The sequence below is a fragment of the Zootermopsis nevadensis genome, unplaced genomic scaffold (assembly GCF_977971745.1).
Source record: "Zootermopsis nevadensis isolate Lab colony 2312 unplaced genomic scaffold, Znev_1.0 Znev_ptg000028l, whole genome shotgun sequence".
In the NCBI taxonomy this organism is placed as follows: Eukaryota; Metazoa; Arthropoda; class Insecta; order Blattodea; family Termopsidae; genus Zootermopsis; species Zootermopsis nevadensis.
This window is the reverse complement of record NW_028259160.1, coordinates 8,953,799-8,981,533: the sequence shown is the minus strand read 5'-3', so window position 1 is coordinate 8,981,533 and position 27,735 is coordinate 8,953,799. Positions and strand designations below refer to the sequence as shown.

General features: G+C 38.4%; 2 protein-coding genes across 3 annotated transcripts; one reads left to right on the top strand and one right to left on the bottom strand.

Moving 5' to 3' along the window:
* Positions 1 to 1,702: 1,702 nt before the first annotated feature.
* Hexo1 (beta-hexosaminidase 1) lies at positions 1,703 to 15,580 on the top strand. The gene is made up of 8 exons (XM_022069207.2): positions 1,703 to 2,085; positions 7,784 to 7,876; positions 9,136 to 9,338; positions 10,332 to 10,552; positions 11,491 to 11,823; positions 13,305 to 13,592; positions 14,176 to 14,510; positions 15,132 to 15,580. Exons 2-8 carry the CDS (start codon positions 7,809 to 7,811, stop codon positions 15,508 to 15,510), a joined length of 1,827 nt encoding a protein of 608 aa, XP_021924899.2. The 5' UTR covers positions 1,703 to 2,085; positions 7,784 to 7,808; the 3' UTR covers positions 15,511 to 15,580.
* LOC110832321 (uncharacterized) lies at positions 7,896 to 26,724 on the bottom strand. 2 transcript variants are annotated; one of them, XM_087356816.1, is made up of 2 exons: positions 26,356 to 26,724; positions 7,896 to 19,696 (listed from the first exon to the last, which is right to left on the bottom strand). In XM_087356816.1, the coding sequence occupies exon 2, from the start codon at positions 19,684 to 19,686 to the stop codon at positions 18,304 to 18,306; it is 1,383 nt and encodes a 460-aa protein (XP_087212942.1). In that variant the 5' UTR covers positions 19,687 to 19,696; positions 26,356 to 26,724; the 3' UTR covers positions 7,896 to 18,303. The 2 variants fall into 2 exon arrangements, with proteins under 2 accessions (XP_087212942.1, XP_021924904.2); XM_022069212.2 differs by lacking the exon at positions 26,356 to 26,724 and adding an exon at positions 26,079 to 26,346.
* Positions 26,725 to 27,735: the final 1,011 nt, after the last annotated feature.

Genomic DNA, 27,735 nt, shown 5'->3' with positions numbered 1-27,735 from the left:
TTTGGGGAGTGGAGGTAAAGCTTCACATATTTTTAACCTGGGGGAGTGGTCATCTTCACACTCAAGGCACTTTAGTGCCAGGGAAATTATCTTTGTACTTATCAGATTGGCTGGATAAGTTGTAAAGTTGGTTTGGGTGTTCATGTGAAAACGATTCCTGCCTGTGGAAAGTGAAAGATGTCAAAAACCAGTGGAGAAGCAGCAATCATATCCTAAAATTATCTTCTGTGTTAATATAACAACCGCCATGGTGGTCTAGCGGTTAGAACACTGGCCTTGTAATCCTGGGGTCCCCGAATTTATAACTTGTGTTGGGCAAGACCGTGGTCTAGGCAACACGGAGTTTTCCTCCGGGGGCTTCCCCAGTCTCTCCGTGGCATCCCAACAATTACTCCATTCACACACAGGAGAAGGCAATGGCAAACCACTTCTGGATCATCTGCCAAGAACGTATATGAACATGTCCCAGTCCGAGAAAAGGAAGGAAGGATCCTGTTCATAATATGTCGCCAACCTCCTGTAAAGGAGACGGCGTAATAAAGGAGAAGTTAATATAACAACATTGAAAAACCTTTTTACTGTGAAAAAAAATAATTTGTCTCAGTCTGTTTGCAGTACATGGCAACAGTGAGGTATGGTTGAGTTTGCCAGGTCATATAGAAGTCCCTAAACTCTTCACAGCCATTGTCATCACTCACATCAAATTATCTGGCATATGCTGCGGTGATCTACAAATTGTAATTTCTTACGACATGCAATAATGACATGGGACTGGAACACGCATTACATTCCTTATGTGTATGCATGTTTTATTGGGTATATACAGCACTTATATGTAATTAAACAGGCCAACATTTCATTCTCAAATTCAGTTCTCTTAGGTTTTAAGCAGAATACAAAGATCAAGAACAAGAAACAGTTTCCAAAACAGTAAATTTTCTATTATTTTAAATACCAGAAACACTTGACAATGACCAAACAGAATATCCTAAAAATGCCAATACACCATTTAAGAAGGCTTTAAAATGACAATTCAAATCATCACAAGAACCATCTCAATTTGGTACTTCTACTACATCTTCACCCATAGAAAGAGCATATTTAATTCCAGTGGAGCAGGAATTTCCTTCTTCACCAGTGTCCACAAATATGTAGGGCTCACCAAGTCTCTCATCCAATGGCTAATGGGGGTGAGGCGGCCGGAATGTCAAGCTGACCATTCGCCTCCATCTAATGTTTTCTACAACAGTGGTATTCAACCTGGGGTACGTGAAATTTTAAAAATATATTATTTTATGATAAACACTGAATAATCAGTAATGTAATTTATTTTAAATGTAGATTATATGCTATGTATAACTTGAATTATACACGAACAACTTTGGGGGTACAAAGTTGAAGAGAAATTATATCTGGGGGTACGCGAACAAAAAAGGTTAAATACCACTGGTCTACAATGCACCTTACCCACTACACTCATTCATAAGGTCATGCTTAGGTTCTGTACAGAGGCTGGGGAATACTTTTTCTTTCTCAAAGAAGTTCCCAGAATTGGGAGCACCCAGGGATATTCCAGCAAACGTTCTAAGAAAGTGAGAGAGACACAGGGCATTACAGTCATGGCACAAATTTGCAATAGGCAAAAAACGGTTATGCGATATCGTATCACCTGCACACTCACGCCAACACAATTAAATTGCGTCTGAAAACGTCACTGGAAGAAATGATCACTGCAGACTGCATAGTTTGCGCGCACTTCATATTACGAGAATCCTCTTGTACTCAGGGTACGTTGGTGTTTTCTCCATTAAATAACCTTACATGGCTGGTAGACGGAGAAGAATTCATTATATTTAGTCACCGTGAAAGCTTCAGATCATACTGCTAGACGCTTCGCTGTGATTCCTGCCTTATTCTATAATACCTATACTATTTTTTTGCCGATAAATTGGAGTATGATGTGGCAACAGCGTTAATGGAGAGAGAGAGAGAAACCCACTGCACTATGCACCTTGCTGGTTCACAGTTAGCGCCTGGCGTATGATTTGTGCGCCAGCCAAAACACCGTCCCTCCGAAGTTGCAAGGTTAGTCACACTTTTGTTAAAAACTAACAATGATCAATACAATGTGGTTTTATTAAAGAATTCCTCTAGTGAGGATTCTTAACAAGTAAGTTCACAATTGGTATTTTACACTAATGCTGCTTCAAACTCTCTTTCACGCACCAAGGTTACATTTATTTACTAGCATACATATGGTACATACAAAACGTATGTATGTGTGTTTTTATAGACAGTTTTATAATAAATTAGCAAGAGAATATTCCAAATTACAGAATACGGAATTTCCATCTGTTCCGTTACAGGATTTGTAGTTGTAGATTCTAGTACTCCGGGTCGTTGCGCCGCGTTGTCCTCTGAAGTCTTCTGGCTAGCTACACTGCGTTAACAACCCAGACGACCACAATCTAAATTCCATATGTTTTGACGTAAATGCGTCTATACGGAAGGGTCATTCGGCAAAAAAGCGTTAGGAAGATGTGTAAGATTCATACCAACAATGTGTAAATTGTTATGTCATCTGTTTATTCGACATTGCTATGTTTCATTACTGCCGTCAACATTCCGCTTTCGTTATTGCGGAAACAGCTGAGCTGTGAATCGCTTGTAGAAGAAGTGCGTCGTAGAGTAGATAATATTGTGCTGTTAGAAACGTTTTAGAATATCACAAGTACTTATCCTATACAAGAATTATTAAGAAATCTGTGATCCTGCCCTGCACTCTCTCCATTTTAGTTTTGATTAAATTAATCATTGCCGGTGGACATCGGCGTCTATACGTATGAGGGCATATATAAATAGCAAGAAGCAATTATTGCAAGTTAATGATTCCACATCATTGGCCAGTACAAGCGTTCCTACAAGAATCGCACAACCAAGGTACGACAATGCAACAGCATTTTAATGAAAATAGATTTGGATACGCTTGCAGTGTATGTGATCGGTTATGGTTTGAAAAAGATTTGAAACAAGTTACTGATAACCATTTAGATATATTGGGTACGGAGTACGTATTTACGTCAGATTCTCCGGAACCGTGGTTCCACTGTTTTTTTTTAATTTTGAATCCCTGTACACTGTCTTGATATACGCGCAATGGGAGGTTCGCCTGTGATAGTCAATCTAATCTAATAGTCTAATCTCCTAAACTACTAAGAGGATTTAGATTAAATTTGGAACAGGAAAAGAAAGGAGTTCAAAATAAGAGTAGTAATAATTTAATTCTGATATGTGTGTACCAGTCAATTATATCTCCCACGTTACGTGAAGCCCAAATTTATTTTATACATTGTTTTTAAAGCGGCTCATCATAAAATTAAATAAGCTTAGCAAACAAAAAACACATATTCCATTAACATTTCTCGATATGGGGCATGCTTAATGAAATACGAGGGAAAGAAATCCACGTGTATTGCAATGATTTCCTGTAAACTAATTTTATTAACAATGCAAGAACAGACTGCGCTGTGTAACGTCACAACTGTTGATCGTATTTGTCGACGATGACCAGTGTATAAAACATGAACATCAAGACTAATGCCCAATACATCGAAGCACTGGGTCAACGTCTTGTAACAGGGACAAAACATGTGGCGAGTGAAAGTCTAGACACTCGCTCGATCTGGAGATCTGCATATGGAAAAGAATGTAGACGAAGAATCCCACTCCGGAATGGATTCAGATCCGCAACAGTATGGCTACTAACGCAAACCTGTTTATGTATAGGACCGTACATTTCACCAAGCTATCTGATTCCATAAGCTTATAAAAATAAAGATATCTAGCGAATACAACCGCATTTTTGCAACTTTTACTGGACGAAATCGTCTGCTGGCACTGACATCAGTGACCATGAAAGAAGGCGGAAGAATTTCGCGAAACCTGTTTGTCCCCAGCAAAACTGGCTTGAAATATGGAGGGAAAATGCAGCGACCACGAGACCACTGCCAGAACCTCAAAGCTACAGCCGACCTATACGTTCCCACAAAGAGCATAAGCTCATGTCTGTCGGAACATTTCACCTCCGAAATCAATGAACGATTTAATAAGATTCGTACTTTATATTACGCGTTGGCTCTTGGACCCACCCCAGCCTTTCTCCAAACAGGAGGCCGGGGAGATCTTTAATCAGGAGTAAAACCGTCGAAGAGTGAATATGACCATTTATAGCCAATCAGTTCTGACGTTAACAACGCGAACAACTTTGCATCCTTCCGCTTACATTTTCATGTCGTGGTGCTTAAGCACAGAGACGAAGTTTTTTTGGCACTTATTGGTACTATGGGCCTCTTTAAGGAAATATCACAGTTTTATTTTAGTTCCATGTAAATTTGGGTTTTTTTCCCGCTTATTGTAGGCTTTATTGTTTGTCAACTAACTTCATGGAGCAGAGTCCATCTTTTATGAAAACCGATAGTTCATCACTATGTTCAAAAGAGCGCTCACCGATCCCTACCTGAGCCAGATGAAACAATATTATTTCACCCGTACAGTCCAACACCAAATTTCCCTGAAAGTCGTCGAAGAATTTTGAACGCTGAACACGTGGGCGGAAGCTTAAATCCACGTTAGACACTCTTTGTGTATACCTCGTATAAAATTATAAGGAAAATACGTTTATGGCACGCCTTAAATAACAAACTGTTTCCGCCATTAGTTTCAACTCCCACTGAAATCTATAACGCGTTCAAGCTGCCTGGTGTATGCCAGTTTACAAGACAGCCCGCCATTTCATCTTTAAAAAAAATAATATAAACATAACACGACGGTTAAACCAGGCTAATCCAAAACCACACCACTGGAAACAATTCTGAGTCTGTTTCATCTACAATTTTTCCTCGAGATCCTTCTTGCGTTAACCTCTAACCTCCTTGATGATCAAAGTAGCCGAGGAAATTTCCCCACAGATATTCTACCAGAAACAAGATTTCTCAAGAGCCAGAGGATAATTCCATACAAAGCGACCTAACTATGCACATGTCCACTTAAAAGACAGCAACGACTCCCGGGCAACTGAGGCACTTCTTTCCTCCCCCAACAGAGTTCATGCCCATCCCATGGTGTACAAGTGCGAAATTAATCATCCTTAATGTTTGGGTACGAAGATGAAATGATAACGGTTCTTTCAGACAGAAAATAATTCGATGTTTGTAAACCTATCTACACACTCAGCCATTAATTTCGAGATTAGAACATTACTGCAACTCAGATAAATAATGAACAACAGATAACGACTATCTTCTGGGATTGTGCCATGCGGTGTGGTAAATGTTAGCCAACGTTTCAGGTGCTTACTACCTCCACCATCAGGGCACCCAGACTACACGGCGCAAAATACCAGAAGACATCTTCATACTCGCCGCCTTGAGAGCCTGAAATCTCTTACAATGAAATACAGACTTCGTAAAAATTGATCCGCACAACAATATACGCCTACACCTACCATAAGCCACTTCATATATGAAATTAATGCATCGCGGTCTATTCACATTAACGGCACGACAGGTTAACATACAGCCGATGATACAGCTTGAGCGCTGGTTCATATCATGGCCAAAAATCATACATTTTTATGTATCCCACATGTATTATGGAGTCTGTTAATCTTTGTGAGTCCATTTCACTTGACCCAAGAACTGCATGTCGTATGCCAGCAAAGGCTTTCTCACAAGTTAGGACTAACAACTGTGTACAAGCCTCAAGCACACCCACTTCTGATAAAAATAGGACACAAAGAAGGATATCGAATTTTAGATAATATAAAAGTAATAATCTATTTTGTAAGTCACGATGTGTCATGGCGAGGTGTCATTTGTAGAAACTGTAGGATTTCGGTATTATGTAATAACAATAAAACTAATACGAGGAAAAATACTACATGTTCTACTGAGCAGAATCTACTCGGACCCCTTAGACACAACTTGGGAACCCCCAGTTCAGAAACACTGCGGTAAGCTGTGCCTCTTCAAGCTGAGTAAACACGAACTGCCTCTGGTAGTGCGCCCCACACAAACGCAGACACGTTATGTCTGTTACCTCTCCAGGGCCTTACGTCTGTTGTGTCCTTATCGGAAGTTATGATCAAATCAACTGGAATACCAAAATGACAGGATATTATGTTGTTGCCAACATGCTGACGTGTCGTGTGGGTAGTGTGAATCGACCCAAAACAGAGGTCATGTCCGTCTATCCCGAAATTCTATCTTCCAGGTATCTTAACAGATTTAGATAAAAGTGTGGCACTAGGATCTGCATTAAAATCGGGCAAATTATGCTCTTAATGTAACATTAGGAAAGTAATTTGTCGTTATGCATCGTGTAATTGAACTCTAAATATGAAGCAGACACGTCACAGCATAATGCAGAGATGCTTCTGTTCCCGAACTGAAAATTCTTGTTTCAACAACAAAATTACTACAAATGAAATACGCGGTCCAAGCCCAGGGTACAACGCAATTTTCCCATCCCACTTTAACGTTCTTTACACCATTGATTCACGCACAAAACGGCAATACATTTTCTGAGGATTGCTACTCAGTCTGATACAGGTAAAGGCACAGCTGCCTCTGGAGCTTAACTAAGCACCACACCATGCAGATGTATGGACAGTGGAGGTACGGCTCCACGTATTTTTAATCTCGACACTAGGCGGAGATGAGTGGTTAGCTTCACTCCCCGACCGCTTTACGCACGAGGGAATAACCCACGTATCAGCTGGAAAGGATGGCAGCTGAGCCCGAGAGCCAGTGTGGACACTATGGCAAAGAGAATATTTATGCCCTACTATGAATCGAATCCCGGGAGTCGAGTTCACAAAAAAAACTCAGTGTGTTCAAAAGCAAATACAAATAAAAGTTTACAAATCTAATATTGTAAGATAAAAGTATCCCTGTGCATAAGCACCAAGCCATGAAGTGTGTGGGAATGGGGATGACTCCACACATTCTTACTTCGGCATCAGATGGAGGCGACTGGTCAGTTTCACGCCTCACGTGCTATCGATACCTATTGGACAGGAAGCTTGATGGGGTCCAGAGCCATAACAATCTAGGCATGTGTATTTGCAACATTCAACGCGTTTTATCACATCAAAATCAGAGAGACGTAATTGTAACACTGACCATTAGCAATGAAAACTTATACCTGAGGCAAATGAAATTATTCATCAGAAATATCAGTCTTCCACACACACAGAATTTGTTATATGGCTCCACTATCCCATTTATGAGGTTCTGTGGTTTAATTAACAAAGCTGTCAGATGTCAGCTTACACAGTATCGAATGATAGGATAATTGGCAAATAATTAACTGTAAAATATATTGTAGGAAGCAGTTGTGGCCTAAGGTACTATCCCAACATGTTTGGATGGACTGAGAAAAACCTCCGTCAGGATGGCTGGTCTCCAGGCCGATATTTGAACCTCAGACCTCCAAAATACAAAGCAAGTGATAACCACAGAAGGATGCAGCAACTGGTTATCTAACTAACTCCCTGGTAGCAGAACCTGCAGGTTCAACATCGGTAACACCGAAGCCCACCACCAACCATGATCCTGAGTCAACTCCATCTATTATACATCAGTAACTGTATTTATTTTTTAAACTCCATGTTTACATCGAACAGCCAAATGATGTGGAATTCCCAGAACTTGACTGGACATGTTTTGATCAGGTCATTCATAAGCACTGAATAGACTATAACACTGTGGTCTAATGTGTGTAGGTGTGCCTACCTGACTGTTGTAGGGATGACGCTACTACTGCTGCTGCTTCTGGTGGTCTCATTCAGTGCTACTGGCAACTGGGCACAAGAGAGGTAAAAGCCAAACAAAATATATTATCTAACAGTTAAATAGCTGATTTTTATTAAAACATTTTAAGCTAATTATATTCACTCAGTATAAACATAAAATAGTTCTCTAGTATGATCCATTTCCAGGAACATTTATCATTGTCCTTTTACAAAAACATTTTGCTATGCCACTGTTCAGGCAGAAACAGTGACTTCTCACAACACAGGCCCCAGGTTCATTTCCAAGGCAGTCCATGTGGAATCTGCAGTAGAGAAGGTAAAAGTAGGGTAGATTTTTCTTTGGGTAGTGTGGTTTTTCCTTGCCAGTTACCAAATCTTCATACTTGTCCATCATCATCATCATCATTACCATGGGCTGATACAAAGATCCAAAGATGCAGTACCAAGTGACTCACTTCTAACACTGACTAAGTGGTGCATGTAATTCCTTAAAATTGTGATAACTGCTTACCAGTCCTGTCACATTTTTTATTACACTATACTATTATTGATCAGAGTTGCATAAAACAGTGAAAATTATGTTTTTTCTTTTGTTTTGTTTTCAATTTTTTTATTCATTTACAGGAACTCTGATTCTGGCCACCAGTGTTCTCCAGACTTTTCTATGCATCCATATCACATTTTATTTTCCATCTTCTGTTCAGTATTATTTTATGCCTGTACTCATTGTAACAATTTTATTACGATGCTGGCTCCTTTTGTCACACCATTTAAAATCAATACATCCCAACTCTTAGCATGCATCAACAATACATTTCTGAATGTTAACTACAGCAGTGGGCAACATTTAGTGTTAGTATGTTGTACTGTGCCAAATCCTCTTATCAGGACTATTGTTATGGGCTATGTAAGAGTTCCAGGCAATTTCATAGAAATGTCATCAACTGTTACAGGAGACACTCTGTTCAACACAAACAAATGTTGTCTGCACAGCATTGCCATCTCTATATACATACATATATGTAGTAGTAATCCATCCTCGCAACATCAACCAGATCAGACTGTGCCAAACCTCACTGGCTCAACCACTAATTGGCTTTTCTTGCAAACATTCATTTATTTTGATTTCAATTGATCTGTAGCTATTTATCCTCTTGTACAAGGTCCAGAAAAGTACTTGATACAAATCTTCACAGCTTGGCTTTTGCAACACAGCATTTAAATGTCACTTAAGGAAAACATGCCACAGAGAAGTTAAAGGCTAAATAATCATTTGCATCTTGCAGAACTTGTAACTGGTAACTGAACATCTGTCCTAACAGTCAGGTGTGGATGTGGGTATGCCAGGAAGGAAAATGTGTGAAACAACCACTTGACAGGGACATGACCCCTCAAGGCCTGCAGGCCTGTAAATTAGTATGTGATACATACAGTACTCTCTGGCCACGACCCAGGGGCAAAGTAGAGCTGGGACGAATCCTGGCACCCATCAACTATAATTCCATCACCATTACTGGGACTTCAGGTAGATAATTATAGTGCACATAGTTCAGGTAATACAATAGTTTCAGTATTATGATACATGGCACAAATCATGTATACAGAAAATTTATGCATTTATTAATATTTTCAAGAAAGCCGTCACAGTGGCCACGCGGTCTGAGGCGTGGGCCTTGTGCCACTCGGACACTGGGAACGTGGGTTCGAATCCCACTCAAGACATGGATGTTTGTCCGTGTCTTGCTGTCCTGTGTACAGGTAGAGGCCTTGCGATGAGCTCATCACTCGACCAAGGAGTCCTACCAAGTGTCCAATAGATCAAGCAAACCTACAAAGAGAGGAAAAAAGCATACCCTGCCAAAGCAGGGTAAATGCTAAAGAGGGAATTCATATTTTCAAGAAACATGCCTATAAGTGGATACATTGTTTAAAGGCTGTATTATTCAAAAAAGCTACTGCAGTCAATTAGTTTCTGGTGGCCTCTGGCCAGTGAAAGCAGGGAGTAGAGAGTAGTGGGGGTAAAACACAGTGAGCTTCAATGAAAACAGTGGAAAAAGATGTAGTGATAATGCAACTATAGATTACTGTGAAATACCAATGGTTAATTACCATGAGATTTAGTAATTTAACAACACACAGAATTATTATTGTTGCATAGCTGGACTTAAAACTGACCACTTTTCTGTTGTTAAGTTGTCCAAAATATTTTTACAAGGGAGGAGGGGGTCAGCTTTCTTCACTATTACTTCATAAGTCTCACAAAAGTAGGTAGTAGTTTGGAAACTAGTTTCTTAGTTATAGTTCATCTTTGTTTAGTCATGACTGACTGCTTTGCTCACAGGTTAAAAGTGAAACTTAAATGAAGATTTCTGTCTTCAGGGTTGTTCCGCTGTGTAGTCTGGTTGATGTTAACCAACATTTCAGAGGTCATACTTGCCTCTGCGAAATTTAAATGATTGACTGTGACTGCATTAAGCTATACTGATCTGTAGTTACACTGTGTATTCTTCCCATACAGGAGATCATCGGGCACTGAGCAAGAATGTGGGTCAATTCTTCAATATAGCAGCTGATACCTTCTCCAATCAGCTGACTACACTGTTCAAGAAACGAGAACAAAGACCTTCTGATGGCAAGTCACTTCAAGTGCGAGTCACAATTCGTGACTCTTACACACGTGCCTTGAAGATAGGTTCAGATGAGAGCTATGAGCTGTACATTTCTGAAGCAGACACTGAAGTAATGTATACTGATACAATGTTGCTTAGTCCTCCAAGGATAGTGCTGTTACATAGGGCTCATCACATCCCCCCCCCCCCCCCCTTTGGTATTGGATTTTGGCCTCATTCCTTTCAATTCCATTTCCTCTCACTATGTTCTGAATAAACTCCTACCAGGTTTGACTGAATTTCCATTCAAATCTTCTTCCTTGGTGTCTTGCTTGCTTCCTAAGTGTATCTTTCAGTTTCTGTTATATACATGTATGAACCATCTGAACTACCACAGAAAAACCCAAGGCTGGTATAACAGCATGGGGGAACTTTCTGTAACATGAAAGTGATCAAGTCTTACTCCAGTGAGTAACAGATCATTGGCCTTGAAGGACACAGCCACCTACAGCTGCAAACAACCCCCTGCATAGAAGTAAGAAACCGAATGCCATAGTCTGACTAGCAGTTAAAACTTTTGTTTCATTATAGGAAATCACAGATGAGTCTTGGCTCAGAAAGTGGTTATCCTTACTGAGATTCTTCATGGTTTTCCAAAGTTCCTCCAAAAAAATATATGGGAAATTACCTTAAAACATACCATAACTGCTTCCTTTCATATCCTTCCCAATTCCAATATTCCCCACTAATCCAACAAAGGTTCTGCCTTGACTGAATGGTTCCTATATCTCAACCTGATTTCTTGTGCATGACTCACTCATCGCCCTGATGATGAGGCAGCAAGTATCTCTGAAATTGTCAGTAAACTTGTACCAGACCACCTAATACTACAACCCAGAAGAAGCCACCTCAAATGAACTGGCTCAAATTGGGTCCAATGGTGATATTAAATATGATAATGAGTGCTTGGTTCTATAACAACAAGGAATTGATCTATGAACAGAATAACTATTTAAAAAATTCCCCATACCATTAATTAGTAATATATGTAGTTCATGTTCCTTTCAGATTCAAGCAAGCATAATTTCTACCGAGTTTTTTGGAGCCCGCCACGGTTTGGAGACATTACACCAGTTGATAACCTTTGATGATGTGACAGATAGCTTGGTTATCATGCGTGATGTGAACATCACAGACTCACCAGCATTCCCATTCCGATCGCTTGTCCTCGACACAGCTCGAAACTATTTCTCAGTGGCCTCCATCAAACGGACTATTGATGGCATGGCAGCCAGTAAACTTAACACGTTCCACTGGCACCTCACTGATTCGCACAGCTTCCCCTTCCAGTCACAGACATACCCACAGCTGTCGCTATATGGAGCCTACACACCACAACAGGCAAGTGTCAATAAATAATTTTAACTGTTTTGTATGTGTAAGAACATTGGCCTCTGCCTCTAAGAAAAGTATGGGGATTGAGAGTTTAAGAACAAGATACTGGGATGAAAAGTTGACCTAAGAGAAATAAAATAAATGGGAACTTAATGATATCACACAATGAGCATCACAATTTATACAACTCACAAAGTACTGCCTGGACATGTGGATATAAGAAAGACATGTAGAAGTTTGGCAGGGAAACCTCTTGAAAAATGCCACTTTGAAGGCAGAGAAAGAGTTGAGAAAATATCACAAGATTTCCTGAAAGGAACCTGCAAGTCAAAATGATAACATTAATCTGCACAGAGAAGCTAGCAGAAATAATAAATCAGCAAATGTAAAATTTAGTGGTGTGGTTCTGTGCAGAATTTCCACTAGTACAGACTTCCAGTACTTGATAACTGTCACATGTAACCTCAGTCCTTCACACTCTGTTCATATATATAAAACAAATGTTTCATCAAAAATGTGGCTGTGTTCATGATCCATCTCCATAAGAAATTTACATAAGTACATAAGTCATTAAATTTCATACAGCCACTGCACTGTTACTTTACATTAATCAGAGTTCAAAAACTGCATATATTCCAAAGAAAACAAAACTTCAAGCTCCTGCATTAAACGGTGTTAGCGTGGTTTCTGACTGACAAATTCACATGGCCACCATTTGATATTATCAGTGGTAGGAGATTGAAAATATGAAGGTAGTTGACCTCTGTGGTATGATGTTCACACTAAGTTTCATAAAAACACACTAATTCATTCACTGGTCCAGAATTTTTATGGTGGACATACAAAGGCCTGGAAAACACACACCTGGACATACGGGTACTTTCCTCATGAAATATGGAAAGTAGGCTAACAATGAATCTTAGATAGATAAACTGTGGCAATTGAAATGGCTCAAGACTATGTCCAGTTGCAGGTTTTCATTTTAGTGATGTTAAACATTTTAATTTTGCTACAAGAGACTAAGTTATCTGGAAACCACAGATTCTGGTTTACTTATCACAGAGTCTCTAAGAATGAAATAGCCTTAAATTTAGTCATGTACAGGAAGTTTATCCTTACAAATATCTGGGAAAGTAATTCATTATTCAGTTTCCTATTTAATTTCTCTGCATAATATACAGAATGTGAAGAATTGCATTTCTTGGTATTTATTAAATATGTGCATGACATCACATATCTTACTGCCTAAATATCATGAGCAGTTTATCAGGAATGCATTGAATCTAGGATGGGAGTACTGTCACACATAACAATAAAAATATAACATACACTGATAGCAATATAACATACTCTATGTAATACAAACTAAGCTAAATAGTAATGTCATCAATCTGTCACATCTAGTGATACAGCATGTCACCATAGGGCCACATATCTAAAAAACTTTGACCATTTCCAGTTCAATATTCTGCCTTCTGTACTTCCAGATATACACACCACAAGATATCTTGTCTGTGGTGGAATATGCAAGGGCACGAGGCATACGCGTAGTTCCTGAATTTGATGCACCAGCACATGTTGGTGAAGGCTGGCAGTGGGCTGGGCCTAATGTCACCGTGTGCGTAAATGCTCAGCCATGGATAAACTACTGTGTGGAGCCTCCATGTGGACAGCTTAATCCAACCAATGACACTGTCTATGAAATTCTTGGAGGAATATACCATGATATGTTTGCTTTGTTTGAACCTGACATATTCCATATGGGTGGAGATGAGGTTAGTAGAAAGCACAACTGTAGCTCTATGTGCACAAAACTACTGAACCCCTACTCTGTCAGAGGACCATTGAAGAGAATGAGCCTGTGAGGCCGGTTCTGATAGGCCTCTGTGATATGAAGAGACTACAGCTTAAGAACAAGTGGACAAGTATCTGGACAACAAGACATATATCATTAAGAGTTTTAATACTTTATTTTATCAATCATCACATAATGTTGAATTCTGTAGATTGTGCAGATCATCTAGTATTCTTCCATTAGTAGTGGTTTAGGCAGGAATGTAATTAGGATGGGACATACAAGAAATTCACACATAATTTGGAAGGGGAGAGCTTTTGAAACATCACCACTTGGAAGATCATGAAGGAAATTGGAGGATAACATTAAGAGGAATCTTAGGGAAATAGGTTATGAGGATGGGAGGTAGATATTATTGACTTAGTATCATGTGTGCTGGCAAGTTTTGGAATTAGTGGTGCCAAAATTTTTGTTCTTCTAACTAGAGAAATGGTTGGTCAGACATTTCCTCTTTTAATTCCTTTACTGCATACTTAAGAGATTTATTTAATTTCTTGCTGCAGGTGAACTTTGGGTGCTGGAGGTCCTCACCAGAGATTGTAAATTGGATGACGAGTCATCATCTTGGGCAGACAGACGATGACTATCTGCAGCTGTGGGACATTTTCCAAAAAAGAGCATATACAAAGGTAGTGGAGGCAAATGGAGGCAAGGAGATCCCAATAGTGCTCTGGACAAGTCACCTCACTGCACAGGGAACAGTGGACAAGTATCTGGACAACAAGACATATATCATTCAGATCTGGACAAAAGGAAGTGACAAAGTTATTGCAGAACTCATCAACAAAGGTTTCCGTGTCATCTTCTCCAACTATGATGCCTTGTACTTTGACTGTGGGTGAGTTAATGTAGAAACTTCTCAAGTTCACATGAATCAGCCTCTTTAAGGGATTGTTCTTTTTCATGCTATGGAAAATGAGATATAACACCTCTCACTTCATACCCTCCGAAATGACTCCCCTAAGAGCTATGTTATTACAGTCCTAATCTCCTTCTTCTTCATGTGTATGCTTTCCATGACATTCTTGTCTCTCCACAAAAATTCTATAAGCATTTCTTGTTTTCCCCCATCCAGGTTACATGTCCAGCTAGCCATAACATTCTTGGCTTCTATACTCTATCAATAAAGGTGTATGTATGTGTATATTTTTGTTGGTGTTCCTGTAAGCTAAGCTAAGCTAAATTGACCTAACTCTTAATTACATGATGCAGAACTTATTAAAAAGTTGAGAATTACTCATCTTGTCAAGATATTCCCTGCTTTTATGCATGTTCCACTCATCTCATATTTCTCAATTTTTTCCACCCTAACAATATTTACATGAAGGATGCAAAATTATTATGCATAGTGGAATGAAGAACTATTCTGTACTGTGTAGTAGGGGGCTCAAAGTGAATTCAGCTTATGACTTTCAATTTATGCAATAATAAAGATGATATGATGGAACTGTTCTTCCAGGTTTGGTGCTTGGATCAGTGAAGGCAACAACTGGTGCTCACCTTACATTGGCTGGCAGAAGGTGTACATGAACAATCCATACACTATGCTCAGAGATTTGGGGGTCGATATCAGTCCAGGTACAGAGGCACGGGAGCTTGTTCTGGGAGCTGAAGCAGCTCTTTGGTCAGAACAGGTTGATGAGAGCTCTGTGGATGGACGCTTCTGGCCCCGTGCAGCTGCCATGGCTGAACGGCTTTGGAGTAATCCAGATGAGGGGTGGCAAAAGGCAGAATATCGCATGCTTGCTCATCGAGAGCGCCTGGTACGACAAGGAATTCAGGCAGAAGCCCTAGAACCACAATGGTGTTACCAGAATGAAGGCTCATGCCCAGAGTAACTAATGTGTTAATCATCTGTTATAGCTATAATTCTGAAACAGCCATTATTAAATTTGGTAGTCAGAATCAGTGCCTAGTTTCTATATGATCTACCTGCCTCCCACCATCACAACTTAATCCCCACAAAACACTGTTATTACACAGGTTTTCCAGCAGGCCATGCAGTTTATCACTTAAGTAATTCTGCAATGAATTAATACTGACTAAATCATGGCTACAACCAACTCATTTTTTATCCATTGTGCCAGGGAAATATAAACTGCAATAACTGGAAGACAGTTTAAATATTACAGAACAAACTTGGTACTTTTCTGTCGGCCTGGTCTCAGCTCAGTCTCCCTTTCCTGTAACATGACTGACTGGCCAATCTTCTCAGCCTGATCCTCCTCCTAAACCTTTACTCCCATCAACTTCCTGACTCTCCTCACTTCAACCCTGAAGACAGAGATAGCTGCTATGCAATCAGCAGACCACCAACTAAACTTATAGAATCATGAAAACCCCAAGTCCTAAAAAGTTTATTAGATTCAGCAGATGACTGTGCTAATATAAATATTAAAAAAAAATGATAGTGGACATGTGGAAAGTGGTGTTAGATTTAATATAAGACATGCCAAATTAAAGTGGACAGGTGGAAATTCTTATTGGTGAATTTGGGCTGCAAGGTATAGCAGAGCCACAAATAGCATTCTGGAAATGTGAGCCATTGTTCAATATAGTACCTGTGAAAGAAATATTAACCAAATCCCTACTTATGCATAAGCATTCATAAAATCATTATTGGGGGTTGTCCTAGTTCAAACAAAGATCATCATTGTGTGGGATTTAAAAAAAATGTATACAATTATATTGTGCTTCAAGGAAGTGTAACTTCTGTTTTTACTGCTTCAACGATCACGACACTAAATTGATTATTAAAGTGTATTCCATATTCCACAGATAATACAAGACCTATCTACAGAGTGTGAATAAGAGTTTATTAAAATATATAGAAGTTACAGCCATTTCACTCCAAGCATGCTTTTTTATTTATTTATTTTTTATTAAATCCCCATCTCTTATGTGCTCAGATAATTTAATTGTATTCAAAGCCTGTAAAACTAATGGGCTAAACATTTTTCAAATATTTACCAAATTAAATACTAGTTACTGTAGAGACACTGACAATTCTATTCAGTTCAATTCAATTCAGTTCAATTTCTTTATTAGAGTGTTTGCCAACAGCAAAGAGCCTATGACATGCAAACACTAAAACAAAAACACAACAAAAAAATACAAATTACATCAAAAACAAATAACTACCAAACACTAATATAAATGTAAAACACTAAAAAATACTAAAACAATACAAAAAATAAAATAAAAGCAATAATCAAATTGAAACAAATAACCAAGGTAGATCCAATCTAGGCTGCTATCTAGATCATTTCTCTTAATGAGAAAGTGCCATCAAAAGAAACAATATTTATGCCATATACATCCAAAAATTTACATACATCATTTGCTGCAATAACACACCTGGCTGAAGGGCTATATCTAAGCACACTGCACACACAAAACCTAGAAAATTCTCTTAATTGCCTTGACGGCACACAAATACCAACAGTGTCCATAATGGAACTGCGATTTATTTTACCCTTAAATACATTAATAAGAAATAAAGCATCAAGATGCCGTCGTCTGGAATGCAGTGTTCTGAAATTTAAAGTAGTTAAAATCAATTACAAACTAGGATAAAAATCTAAGAACACTAATAATCCAGGTATATCATGTGTTCAGGTTTAACTGTGTGAAATTGCCAGTTAAAGCACCTGGGAACCATCACATATAAAATTTAAAATACTGTCCGATGTTACTGCAGTTACCATCTTAATACTCTAAAACTTATTCTAATGGTAACATTGAGATTCTAAATCATACAACTAAAATAATTATTACAATATTCAAGTGACCCCAAGAACAATTTGACAAATGTCTAAATACAGAGCCTCAAAATGGTGCTGGCAGAACTGCACAGGATATTTTAACAGAAGAATATACGTTATGTGAGCTACACAACATCATCATAAAGAACCAAGCTCCATAATGGCACTGATGAATGTTGGTTTATTTGCAGTTTATTTAACTGTAACAGTTGTGTACATTACTTAGTTCTTATGTCATGAGAAGATGAAAAATAAGCAATGTGGAAGTAAAATGCCATAGCCTATTTTAAGACACTATTGCAGCAATGACTGGAAGGGAGTGAGGAAAATCACAAAAAGAAACTTGGCTGGGACAGTCTCTCTATAAACTGCAAACACAATTAAGGAGACTTGAACAAAACAGCACTCCACTACCTTGCTCTTTGCTACTGATGTATAAATATACACCATGATATGAACAAAAAATATCTTACTGCATGTACCAAAAAATTTCTTAGAGGGTCAAAATTTTCAGCTATAACCAGCAGACCGATTTTCATGAAGTACCAATTTTAGAACTGAAGGCAAGTTCTGACCATTTTCTGGTCCATGTCTCATGAACCACTCAGCACCCATGTAAAATTATACCCAGTGTTGGGTAAACTGTCCATAACCTTATTGTCTGCAAAAGGCATATGTAATTCTGATCTCCAGAAGTTAACCTAGCTCAACATCTACCATGTCCAAATTTCATAAAGTAATAATTACAGAATCAGACACAAGTCAGAAAATCTTCACCACCAAGTTCCTACTCACATGCCACGAGTATATTTCTACTTCTCCTTCCCTTTTTTCTTCACTTCCAATCAAACTGCACCAGACAACTCTTTACCTTTCTAAAGGACTAATGACTCTGAGGTTTGGACACTTTTCAATAAGTAAGTTAGCAATATTCTGTGCAAACTGACAGGTTGGAGACCAATAGACTTCCTCCAGATGACTTAGAGTGGCCTGTTGAAGAACTCTCTCCAACATCTCACAGTTGCTATTGTTACGTAAATACACAACAAGTTTCCTCACATTTTTACATTGATGTAGAAAGAATTTTGGCCAAGATGTGCCAGAGAAATTAAGATGAAGACACTCAACTGACTCAAAGCCAGGAAGACAAGGATATGCATAGTCTTCTGATGAAGGAACAGTTTCATCATAAGCAATCAAATGTAGGCAATTTAATGAGGGACAGTGTTCTCCAATGAACTTCACATCCACAGCTTCAGCATAGATAAGATGCAGGTATACCAGCTGACTACCTATTGTGCAAAGAAGCTGTCTGACTCCAGTAAATCTGATGTTTGACAACCATAGTCCTCGTAGATGTTTCAATCCTTTCAGTGGGGTGAAATCACATTCATTGCTGCAAAGCAGTTTGAGTTCAATAAGATTTGGAAAATGTTCAACCAAGAGACTGATATGTGAGGATGAAATGTTGTAACATCCAAAACTTAACAACTGTGAAGAGCATGTTCTAGCATTTTTGTCTCCAGATCCTGTATTCTCAGCTAGCCCATTTAATAATTGTGTCAGACCATTTTGAGATATTTTGCCCATCACACTCAGTTCTTCCAAGTGCCGTAATTTCAAGATGCCACAGACGCTTGCATCTGTGATGTTTGGAGACCAGCTGACATGAAGACGCTTCAGTTGCTTACAAGACTCCACAATGGCTTCCAGCAACACATCACTGCATCTGTACACAGAAGTGAATTCTTCTAGGCTTTCAGCCACATACACGCTGTTTGTCCAGATTCTGTGGCGATACTGATTTCCAAGTCGTATTACTTTAAGATCGTTCATTGTGCACAACTTGTTGAACAAGAAGAACACTATGAAGTTCAGTTCATATCTGTAGTCAAAACTATGCATTGGTTCTGCACCCAACTCAAGCCTTGTTATGCCTGGATGGATAATGGCACTCAGTAACTCATACATCACTTCCTGACACCAGGTCTCACTGATACAGTCACGTATATCATCATACAAGCCATCAACACACTTCAGCAACTTGGCCGTCATTTTATTGGCTATTACAGTTGGCAATGCACAGTGCAGTATGCACCTGAGTTGTCTGCACCTCTCTTGAGCATGATGTACTTTCTTGCTCTCTGGCACTTTGTTTTGCACCAAATGCATACAAAGTTGAGACACATGGTCTTCAATTGTCCTCAGAGCAAGGTCCTCCAAGGTCTCTGGTCTAATGAAATGTAGCATGACGATTTTACTGTAAAAAGAAATAAATGTCTAAAGTGATCACTTTGCAGAATGGACTGGCCCCTGACGGTTATAGTTACTTCCATGCTGTTACACACATCTAACAATTTTAGAAGTTAAACCACTGAAATTAACAACAGAAAATTCACATTTCAGATACCCAAAATAAGTACAGCAAGCAAGACAGTATGGAAGGAGAACTGAAGGAAAACCCAGACAAGCCTAAGAAAAAATTGACAGTGGAACCACGGTTCCAGAGAATCTGACGTAAATACGTCTTTGTATTTAAATTATATTTAGGCAATAAATACAATGAAACGAAGTTTATATATTAGCTTTATTCTAAATATTCCCTTTATACATGCTTTACAATTGAGTAAATAGTTTGATTAAGACACTGCTTGTACTTGCTAATGATGTGGAAGCATTAACTTGCTTCTTGCAATTTCTATATTCCCTCATACGTCCAGCATTAGTTTTTTGGTATTTTGGGGGCAACTTCAGGTTAATTATTTAATACTTCTATTTTTTACGTTTTCTGTACTGTCTCATATATTCTGCATTACGGACTCTTTTAGCTTCAATGTTATCCATCTTGTTACCTCTACATACAGAGAGGGTGGGAAGTAAGTAGGCATTAGGCTTTAAAAAGGTACATGTAAAAATTATTTGCATTATCTTTGCATTGGAAATATAGAGGTTATAACCATTTCTCAATGACTATACTTCCCACACATCCTGTAGCATGACGCAACACACAAACGCAGCAGTAGCGTGAAGTGCGATACGCCTCTATCCCTTACCTCAAACTTTGTTCAATTGTAAGAGACGCCGATGTCCACCGGCAATGATCAATTTAATCAAAACTAAAATGGAGACAGTGGAGGGCAGTATCACAGATTTCTTAATAATTCTTGTATAAGATAAGTATTTGTGATATTCTAAAACGTTTCTAACAGCACAATATTATCTACTCTACAACGCACTTCTTCTACAAGCGATTCACAGCTCAGCTCTTTCTGCAATAACGAAAGCGGATTATTGACGGCAGTAATGAAACACAACAATGCCGAATAAACAGATGACATAACAATTAGTTTCTTAGGTAAAGGAGTGGATTGCAATACGGTTTATTCAGGCAATTATACAGCATGCATGCTCAGCCAATATTGTTGCAGGCTGTGTTAGAAATTCGAATCCTTTTTCTTGCATTGTAATGCACGCAGGAGTTCATATAAAAGCTGACCATCGTCGGTCCATATTTACAGCCGGGCTTACTTGGTCGGCGCACGTCAACCAAGTGGGAAAGAAGGCAGCGCAACGATTAGGTGTGCTAGGCCCGCTTATCAATAGGAGAAGTGGCCTGTCAATCAGGAACGGTGTACTACTCTATAAGCAGCTCATCCGTCCCATAATGGATTACGCATGCCCGATCTGGAGGTCAGCTGCCCACAGCCACGTCCAGAAGCTGCAAGTTCTGCAATCCAAGTGTCTTCGAATTGTTACTAACGCGCCCTGGTACGTTAGTAACAGGCAAATACATGAGGATCTGGGGGTCCCTTTCTTTGCCGACCACATCAGAGCACTAACTGAGAGGTTTGACTCGAGGTTAGCTGGTGTGGGGAACCCCTTAGTTCGGCAACTCGGAAGACACTCGTGCCGAATGAGGGCTGCCAGAGTTCACCCAAGGGCAACCGAGGGCGACTGATGTTCAGCAGGCCAGCCGAAGCCATCCCCAAAAGACGGCCAAGTCAGCACAACGAGTGGTTAGACTACTCGGCTACCCTGACTGAGGTTTTCCGTGCTTTCCTCAGTTGTAAGGCGAATGCCAGGGTATAACTTAATAGGGGCACGGCCCGCCACCCTTCCCCCCGATCATGGAGGCCATCAGCTGAAGTGATCTTCCCCCCATGCCGCAGAGGCCTTCAGCCGAAACGGCCCCTCCCTCTCTGGGTTCATACCCCAGAGACCCAACCAACCAAATTCCTTCGACAACTTGCCTGACAGGATAACCTCCCATCAGCAGCAACAAATCCCAGTTTGAATGGTCGAGGCTCCCGCCACGACGAAACCCCGTTAGCGTTAGCAAAATTTCCGTTCTTATATTACGACCGTTTACCATTTCCAGCAATGCGTCTTGTGCGCAGGAATGGTTTCACCTAGGTAGGGACGATGCTTGCGCTTGCGCAGGCCTCTGCCCTCAGTTAGCTTCTTTGGTTGGTTTGGTTGGTCCATATTTACACATTGTTGGTATGGATCCTACACATCTTCGTAACGCTGATTTTGCCGAATGACCCTTCCGTATAGACGTATTTACGTCAAAAAGTTTTCAAATACGGTGAGAGAAAAGGGAACGGGATGGAATGAAGACAAGAATATGAGGACAGTTCTTTACAGTCTATAAAGCAGTTTTGGAATGTGTTTCCAACCAAAATATTACAAACATTTAACCTTCCTTCAAATGGCTGAAATTTGATGAAACCTAGGTAACAGAATTCTGATTCGCATATTTTCACATCCAAAATCCAATTTGTGTCAATGCTCTGAGGTTTATTTTACATTCCATGTAATTTATGAACATATTAAGATATGGAAAAACCATATAAAATATTTATTTTTAACATTTTTCACTATGATCTCCCTCACCACTGTGCCTAATAGTAAGACAGATGTGTTAAATACTGTTTAACAAAAAACTGCAAATATTAAGCCCAGTTCAATCTTGTATTACAGCGGTAATTCATAACCTCTTCTGACTCACCAACCAGAAAATCAGCAATCTGCATGGTTAGAAATTATGTATTACGGCATATAAAAAAATTTAAATTGCCAGTCATATCTTCTTTCAAGTTTCTGTAGTTTGTAAACTGGTTTTGCCTCCACATTTCTGAGACATGCATCAAATGAAACCTAAATGCTAAATCCTTTTCCTCACTACTCAACCAGTCACTCCACCAAACACCAAAAGAGAGAGAGAGGAAGAAAGCAGTAATATTAAACACAAACTATTTACTCACTAAAACAAAATAAAAAGAAATATTTACAGCTGTAAAACAGTCATTTTTCCAGTTATGGTGAAACATAAGACGAACAGTTTTTCAGTCAGCATAAATTAAGCTGCTGATTGACAGTAGCTTATGGATTTCCAGCTGAGAACACTGTATTCAAGGTTTATACATTATAACAATACATCAACATATAATATATCATCAAAGCAAAAATTATTTTCCTTTGAACTCTTCAAAGAAGCCAGAAGATGAGAAATATAATTTGAAACAGCCAAACTTCTGGCCATGTGCTGTAACTAACACTCCAGTACAATTTTCATTGAACAGTTCATACTTATTCAGCTGTTCAAGGAATTCCCTATTAGTTACTGATTCTTTGGCCATTTAATGACATCAGGAATTCTGTGTGTTTATTTCGTCAAGTGTGCCACAAGACTTGCCATCTCATCCTTCTTGATTCAAATAACATACAAATTCTAAATGAGAGTAGAAATTACATATGTTCTTAAATTTCTCTTGTACTTTGTCTCCTGTAGCATGTAGCAACTATTGATAAATAGGATGTATCATTAACTACATATACAATTAACTGCCAGTTGTTACAAGGATCCAATCAAGTAGAATAAATTTAAAATTATTTCTTCATGAATAAGTCTTTCCAGCCTATGAAATTAGCAAAGCCGCCATATTTATATCAATGATAACAGAAAATTAAAAAGCTATCGTTATTATTAATTATTATGAGTATTTAACTGTAACATACTTCAGTAACATATTAGTTTAATATAAAACAATTTGTTATGGCTATACATATAGGTAACATTCATATAAAAACTAAATGCCAACTGCTGATCCTAAAATATTTCAGTGTGCTAATAACACACACCCACAACACATCCTAAGTGATAAGTGGCTAGGAAGAGATGTTTATGCTATCTTAATAAACGCTAAAATCATGCATCACTTAACATCAAAATGTTAACACAATTAGACATTTTTCTGTCAATTAAGCAACTACTGCAACAAAACAATCTTAAAAAACAGAAAAATAAATCGTCTTAAGACAAAATGGAGAATGGAAGGCATTTATACAAAAAGAAACTTAATGATTTATATTGTTCACCTACTATTTTTACAATGCCCTGAAAAAACAGCTGAGAAAGTGAGTACAAAATACACCGCATTTTTATGTGGAACCACTCAGAAAATAGTCACTTCAAAGACTAAGGAGATGAGGGAATAATTTAAAATAGATTGGAGGGAGGTAGACAACCATTACCCTCTAAAAATCTGCCAATTTATAAATCACAGTTGCCACCTAACACTATAAAATCCATGCAACTGAGAAAGCACTCTTAAATAAACTAGGAATAGATAGACTAGAAACAAAGAACTCAACTGATCATTAAAAATTAATTTATAGAACTGATGGAATTAAGAACAAAATTAAATAATTTCTGTAAGAAAAAGCACTATGCAGAAAACAGACAATAAAATGTTGCTTGCTTTCCGAATCTGTTGCAGATGAATAACTACAGTAACTCCACAGAGCAGTCTTTCTTGAGAAGCTAAAAGCATTCTTAACTATTTGGTCAAGAAATTCCCTGCCTTTCATGCAACTTAAAGATTGATTACCATGTTCACAACAGGTATATATCCTCAACCAGATGGATTTAATCCACACCCTACAAACCTATTTCTCTAAGATCAATTTAAATATTATTGTCCCACTTATGCCTAAATCTTCCAAGTGGTCTCGCTTTCCAACCAGAATTCTGTATGGATTTCCCACCATCCCATGTGTGCTTCTTGCCTCAACCATCTCATCAAACAGTTAATAAGTCTGCAGATCTCACAACATAATGTATTACCTCCTACTTGGGTCAATTGTGCCGAATCTGACTGATACCTGCTGATGCATATCCTTTCAACATTTCAACAACAACTCGACCTCAAGAGTTTGGCTCAAGTACCATATCAATGGCTCAGCTCTATGTATTTCAGTTTGTTTAACACTCTTAACCCCATGGACATTCAATGCTGGCAAAAGTAATTCTTCTAACTATTCTCGCCACTTACCAGGTTAATTCCAAGTTGGTAAACATTCTTAAATTAATCTATGTTTCTGTCTGTTTTAAGTTCAAGTTCATTAATTCTGTCCTTCAGATATTCTCTTTATTGTCCCTGAAAGTTCTACTAACTTCATGGCTTACATTGTCCATACTATCTCCAGTCAACTTGGTTTCTGCAACCACTGCAATATAACCTGTCTTCTTCTATCTATCCATAATTTTGAATATTCATCAAACCAGTGTTTGATGCTTTAATTTGTAATGACCTACGCTTTCTTCAGTTGAAATTTTTATATTCATAACAAATCTCTGTATATCACACTTCTGTTGTTCGTTGACTTACCAACTGCCTCTCCCTTAGATTTTCTTCCACCAAAATACTTTTGAATGTCTAGAATATTGGAAATAATTCAATTCAATTCAATTCAATTCAATTAATTTATTTACGTGTTTGCCAACAGCAAGAAGCCAATAACAGGCAAACACTGATAATATATACAATAATAGTGAAATAAAAATTAAAAATCTTACACAAACGGATTAACTAAACTTATAAATATACAGTATTAAATATAACTGCCAAGTACAGGCAAACCCAAAATAGAAACAATATTAACACAGAGCAAAAAATGAAGGAATATAAATAAAAACAAAATAATCCACGTAGGGAACACTAATATAATTGTAAAACTTTAAAAAATATAAAAAGACAGATAACCAAGCTAGATCATTTCCCTTGTTGAGAACGTTCGCTCAAGGGAGACAATGTTTGTGCTAAATACGTCCAAAGATTTACATACGTCATTTGCAGCGATGACGCACCTGGCTGAAGGACTATGCCTTAGTGCACTGCTCACACTAAAAGTAGAAAATTCTCTTATTTGCCTCGCCGGCACACGTAAACCAACAGCGTCCATAATGGAATGACAATTTATTTTGCCCTTAAATACATTAATAAGAAATAACGCATCGAGATGTCGTCGTCTGGAATAAAGTGTTCTAAAATTTAAAGTAGATAGGATCAGTTCATATTTTCGGGGGATATTAAACTGGAAAAATCGGTAATTGCATAAACTGGCAAATTTTCTTTGAATATTTTCTAATTTATTAGAATCTGTCTGTGTAAGATTATTCCAAACGACCGAAGCATACTCAAGCTTTGACCTATATACATAACTGTCGTCAGTCTGTCAAGAGGTGGTTAATGAGTGTCTGCCATCAGAAGTCCTAGTACATGTATGCATTTTAAGACGAGGTAACATTATATTCGAAACTACCTTTTTGATGTGACAAAATTTACAACCCCACTTACCACTGTAAACTCTCATTCCCAATTGTCGGTTTGAAAATATCCTTCCTCTTCAACTTTGTTGCAGACGATGTGCTGCTTTTGGAGCAGTGATAATGCGACTGGCTTGATAGTTTTTGTTGTGAAGCGTTATATTTGTTTACTCGGCATTGTTGTGTTCCACAACAATGCCGAGTTTGTTTATAGTTGACATTGTTGATGACGTCATTTTTTGACGACAACGACTAATCACAAATTTTTATAGCAGATTTATGATAGATAAATTTTCAAGCCTACTTACCACACTTCTTAATTGATGTTGGCTGCACGATTCCTGTTACTTGTATTTACTAAATTTGACAGCATACTGTATCCTATTTCGCAGTCAGTAAGAAACCATACTACAGTCGCCACACCACAGCATGTGATTCGAAGTACTAAACCACTGCATCAACAAACCGCGCGCTTGGCTGTACGCAAACACGGAAACTATACATACATCCCCTTTCACATCGGAAACTATACATACATCCCCTTTCACATCGTGCCGGACAACATTAGGTTGGTATTGGTGTACTGGATTACATAGCCGCAGCTACCCAAACTGATTCTCTCGCCATCTCTTGTCCCAATCAATGTACCATCCGAGAGGAGACGTTCAACTTCATTTTGTTATTCTACACTGATAAGTATGCCATCTGCTGAGAATACATCATATCACCATTGTCTCTGCTAAAACACGTATTATCTTTGTATATCAACGGAGGTTCTTTCAGTGCATTACCTGTCATCACAGTGTTGATTTGTGACATGAACATTTATGGAGGTCATTTCTCGAAACAAACAAGGGAAATAGGGACAGCATTTACTGATTTCGCATTTTAAGTTTTTCATTAGGTGCCCTTGAAACTATTTAGAATGACTGAAATGGGATGTTTTTCTTTCTGCCGTTGGGCAGAACATGTGCAATGCACAGCAGCATTAAAACCTGCATACATTTTGTTAAAAACTTGAAGGGCAGAAAGCACTTTGAAACCTAGGTGCAGATGAGAGGATAATGTCAATATCAATGGCTCTTCAAGGAAAGGTGAAGATAGAGACCAGATACAACTGGCTCATGATGGTGTGAAATATCAGACTTTTGTAACCATGTTAATGAACCTTCTGGTTCTATGAAAGCAGTGAATTTATTGAACAGCTGAGTAATTACCAACTTTGAAATAAAATCCTTAACGAAAAAAATGGCACCTTTTCTATGATATCTAAGTTGCACGAATGTAGTTCCATATTGAGAGTTTTCGAACTTCCTGGTAGCCTATAGAACAAGACACTGTCTTCTGAGATATCAACAGGGACTGGTCCATGCCTATGTATATTCAATGTATGCTTTATGCTACGTATTTCCAGAATGATGCTCTGTTGACTGTAAAATTCTGTCATAACAATGCAATTTATATTTGTAGAAATAAGTGTTCTATTTGTGCTATGACATGTTCTAAATCTTTGGCTTGGGCCTATGAAGGTTCTGTAGAATGTAAATAAATTCTATTCTAACAGTCTTGAAGCTCAAAAATCCAGTTCTTCTATATGAGTGTCATAAAAAAATAAAATAGAAAGCATAACAATTTCTATTGCTTTTAAACACTTTATGAAAACTTAAGTCTGACTCAGTTTCAATAGA